The 5178-nt window shown below is 33.5% G+C and overlaps 1 protein-coding gene across 1 annotated transcript in view; it reads right to left on the reverse strand.

Moving 5' to 3' along the window:
* The window catches only part of LOC106688287 (N-terminal kinase-like protein), a 52258-nt gene that overhangs the window by 14864 nt on the left and 32216 nt on the right, over positions 1 to 5178 (reverse strand). The window contains exons 10-11 of the mRNA XM_014432675.3: positions 4862 to 4954; positions 4171 to 4306 (exon numbers count right to left, since the gene is read on the reverse strand). Of these exons, the coding sequence (XP_014288161.1) occupies positions 4171 to 4306; positions 4862 to 4954 (229 nt within the window). The remainder of the gene's footprint in view (positions 1 to 4170; positions 4307 to 4861; positions 4955 to 5178) is intronic.

A 5178-nucleotide genomic window follows, 5' to 3' on the forward strand; every position in this document is an offset into this window, starting at 1 on the left:
GTAAACTATTTTTGTTTCACTTTTGACCGCAACCCTGACCATCTTCTTATATATCAATTTTTACGGTCAACTATATATACATATATAGAATTTAATACATTTGTACAACAGTTATTAATTTAGTTGTTATTGTTATTGGTTGGGGCTTTAAGGCGTAAAACCCTGAGGTCATCAACACACATGTTTCGCACTTTATCATTCTATTTCAATTTCAATTCTTTAACGTTAAAGAAAGAAGAACAAGAAGTAAAACATGAATACAGAGCATAAAAAAATGGAACACGATTAGTAAGTAAAGTAAAGTCGATATTTACTTTCACATTTTTCTGTTTTAAAACTGATTATATATTTCTCACAAAATTTCTATATAATTTTTATTATTATTGTTTTATTTATTTTTTTTTTTCATTTTTACTGTCTAAAATATTCTGAACTAAACCAATTTTTAATCACCATTAATGTCTAATTCATTAATCTAGAAAAATTTTCTCAATTTATTCATGTAAAGTCATTTTTTTCTCACCTTTATTTTATTTTTATGTCATTATTACAATGGAACTGTAACAGATTAAAAACTCATTTTAATGATCTTAAAATTATGATTAGACATATAAATCCGTTTTGTATAGCCCTCCAGGAAACCAATCTTTCAAATCATGACAAAAGAAATTTAAAAATTAAGTCCCTTGCCTCACCACCAAAAATTTAACCATCAGATATGGATACTGATAGAGGTTGTAAAGCCCTTACTAACCACATTATAAAAGCTGCAAAGGCATCAATACCGATGACTTCGGGATCCCCTAGAAGACCGCTTGTCCCTTGGTTTAATTATAGGTGTAAGAAGGCTATCAAAGAACGTCGTAAGGCATGTAAAAAATTTACCAAATGTATGATGTCGGAAAACTGTATTGAAAATAAAAAGCACCGTGCTATATGTAGAAATATATTCAAACAAAGTAAGGCGGAGTCATGGAAAAAATATATTAGTTCCATAAACTCTTTTACCTCGTCAGCTGATATGTGGAATAAAGTCTGCAAGAAATTACAAGAAATTCCTCCCTTCCCTGTTACACCATATCAGTAAGCAGAAAACTGACAGATTACCCATCAATTATTTCAAATACATTTGCCAACTATTTCTCCAAAATATATTATTCCACTAAAAATAATATTTATGACAAAGCAATAGGTTCCAATTGGACAGATAATGAAGCGGCCGTTCGTTATAACCTCCCTTTTTCCCTATGGGAATTAAAACATATCTTAAATACCATCAAAGGCACTACACCCGGACCTGATCAAATCCACTATGACATGATAAAAAAACTCCCAAATAACATGCTAAAATTGCTGCTCGACTAGACATGATTGTGTCTAGTTCACTGGGATGTTCCCAAGTACCTGGCGGGAATCAATAATAATCCCAATTTTAAAAAATAGAAAGGACAAGCGGATGGCAACCAGCTACCGACCCTATTCCTCACAAGCTATGTCAGTAAAATAATGGAATGTATGGTCAATAAAATATTAATGTGGATAATAGAGAGCAATAATTTTTTACAATCTTTTCAATCTGGATCCCGCTAAGGTCAATCCACACTAGACCATCTGGTTACATTGGAGGCTGAAACCCAATATTCATTTATGAATGCTCAACATTCAATCGCGATATTTTTCGATCTAAAAAAAGCATTTGACTGTATCAAACATAATATAATCCTTAAAAAATTATCAGCTGTCGGAATCAAAGGGCAAATGTACCAATACATAAAACAATTTCTTCCACTTCGCCACTTCAGAGTACAAATAGGATGCAAATTTTCTGATGAACGCGAACAGATTAGTGGGGTCCCACAGGGATGTGTTCTCAGCCCAACACTATTCTGCCTAGCAATTAACGATTTGGGACTTAACATGCCAAGGGGTGTTAAACCGCTGCTATTCGTGGACGATCTAGCCATTATCGATCAGCAAATACAATTACTATTGAAACATAAATTACAGGAAGTAATCAATAACTGGACACTTTCAATCGGTCTCGAGTTCTCACCTGAGAAAACCAAATGCCTCCATTTCACCCGAAAAAGAATAACCACACCATCTCCTGAACTCTATTTAGGTGAATCTTTGATACTCTACAAAATTAACCCCAGATTTCTGGGGATGATATTTGATCGGAAGCTAAATTGGGAAACGTAAATTTTCACATTAAAATCCAATACAATAAAAAAACTAAATATATTGCCCTTGCTTAGCGACACCTCCTGGGGCTCAGACAGACACGCTAATAAAATTATACCGGACCATAGTATGCTCGAAACTAGACTATGTATGTTTTATCTACACCATCCTCTTTCATCACACATAACTCAACCCATAAAATAAAACTGCATAAATTAGGCAGTGTATTTTCAGATAAATTACTTTCAATAGCCTCAGCACTCCACTTCTCCATAACAGTGACGCATACTAACATAGTTATCATTACCGACTCTTTAAGCTCATTAAAAGCCATAAAAATCATTTACCCGAAACACCCAGCAATCATAAAAATTCACAATTATACCAACATGCTCGAAAACTTGGGAAAAACTGTTTTCTTTATATTGGTGCCGGGTCACATGGGGATTGCTGGAAATGAACTGGCGGACATTGCCGCTAAACAAGCACTTGGTCTTCCAAGTCAGGGCGCGGCCATTCTGACATATAATATATATATATGTATATAGGATTAAGCATTTGTATCTACAAGCGATAAGTTTAACTTTCATTTAATCATTTTATTTTATTTTTTTCTACTAAGATATATACTTTGTAGAAAAAAATAAAATAAAATGAATAAATGAAAGTGAAACTTATCGCTTGTAGATAGATACAAATGCTTAATCCTCTGGAGCTCGATCCAATAAATGCTTCCTGACTACTCAAAGTATAAACACTGACTGATGCTATTAATTTAGTTTAAATGTTATTAGTAAAAAAGTATCTGTTCTGATTGGCTAGAAACCCACCCTGAGATTAAGAGTCAATTGTGTTATAAAAAATAATTTTTTTTTTTATTTGTTTATTGATATTTACAACTGTATAAAAAATACAACAAGTAAATTTGATCATAATGACATAATGATATGATACAGGATGTAGAGAAACTACCCAGTAGAAGAACTCTAAAAACAGTTTACAATATAAGGTCTTTTCAGGCGCCTCGGAGGATTGCCAGGAATGGAAGAGGAAGCAAGGTTAGAAACTAGTGGGTTTGGTGGTTAGGAAGTTTATCATGGAAGGAGTTATAATATCGGGTTTGGGCTAGATCGGTTACATAAGGAACATTTAGGTCTTTATGGATGGTTTTATTAGTAACAAAATAAGGAGCATTGAGGATTTTGGATTGTAAAGATTGGATACGACAGGAATTCGAAGGTTTAGTGGAGCCCCAAAGCTGAACTCTGTATGTCCAGATGGGCCTTATTATTGTCATGTAGATCAGTCTTTTGTAATGAGTTGGAAGTTTAGACCGTTTGTCTAGTAAGTGCTGTAATAGTCGGAATCTGCGTGCAGTTTCCTGTCTTTTCAGTCTTCTGTTAAGGATTCCAGGTTAGTTGTTTGTCAAGATGTAGTCCAAGATAACGAATCTGTTCTACAGGGGTAAGAGCCACATTATTAAAGTATAATGTAGGGCAGTCGGCAGGTTTACGACGAAGAGTAAATGTGATTTGATGGGATTTGTTGGGATTTATTTTATCCTCCAATTTACGGAGTTTGTAAAGCAGTCCCGAGTGCCAGACTCAATCAAAAGCCTGCTCTATATCGAAAAAGACTCCCGCACAGTACATTCCGCGCTCCAAAGAAGATGAGACAACGTCCACCACACGATGACATTGGATAGTGGAGTGGGATGTTCGGAATCCAAACTGGTGATCTGGGATTATGTGATTGGAATCTAGGATAGGGTAAAAAAAAAAAAAAAATAAAATAAAATTCTCCTATCTGTTTAATATTAAAGCTTTTCATTTGAACCTAAGCTATACCTAAGATATGAGATTAAGTTAAAACTATTATAATTTTTCTTTTATTTTGTTTTTTAAAATAATTTTTAGATAATACAAAACATATATTACTGCTATTGTGTTTTTTTTTTTACAACAGATATTAATAAACACTGAATACCTGCATTTCTGACTGAGGGACAACTATCACGTAAAGCATATAAAAAAGCATTCAAAAGGACCTTTTTTCTTGTATTGGGTTGTAGAGAATATGCAATCTTTCCAAGACATATAGTAGCATTGGTTCTTATATGTGCCTGAAATATAAAATTGGAAAAAAATCTAAATCACAATGCAAGATATTAATCAACTATTGGCATATTGTTTAAAGTTCATATTAGGAAACTTTCTTAAAGGAAAAATTTGTTTCCTGATGGGTAAATATCCTTCTAAACAAATCGCCTCTACTCACCATTAGATATAATACCTATTATTATCTTTAAACCTTTTATTCCACAGGATTTCAGTTTGACAAAAGTCTACAATGGATGTTCACCAAAACATATTCTAGACCAGTCGTTTAACTCCTAATCTGATTGAAAAAAATATTCTTCTCACATTTTTATCAGGCCTGTGATGCATTTGAAAAGAAAATGGTCTTTCAAGAAAAAGTTAATTTCTTAACAAATGTTGTCTGATGTCATACAATAACTTAAGTATTAAAAAAAAATATATACAATAAATTTTAACAGAAAAATTAAATACCTATCATTAAGAACAATAAATTAAAACAAAGATACATAATATCAGAATTAGGAATAAATTAGGCTCAAAATATTTATTACAACATTAATATCAAAACAGTTACACACCTCTGAATCCTTTCCTTGTATTTGAAGTAAAAGGCGCATGCCTTCATCATTTAGATTCTTTTTAGAAAGGTGTGGGGCTATAAAAACCATTGCCTGCAAACCAAATCAAACTTTATAAGTTTTTAATTATAATTACGCACACACGCACAAACACACACACACACACCCCCCTGTGGAGTAGCTAGTCTCCCATCGGGCGCCTCCCCAGGTGGCGGATAGGGGGATTCTCACCAGATATGGCGGGAACCGGAGAAATAAAATACCCGGGGTGGACCAAAACTAGATTCAAATCCAGGCGCGACGGTTCCTAGAATAGG

The sequence above is a fragment of the Halyomorpha halys genome, unplaced genomic scaffold (assembly GCF_000696795.3).
Source record: "Halyomorpha halys isolate HHAL.00 unplaced genomic scaffold, Hhal_1.1 Scaffold1099.1, whole genome shotgun sequence".
NCBI lineage: Eukaryota > Metazoa > Arthropoda > Insecta > Hemiptera > Pentatomidae > Halyomorpha > Halyomorpha halys.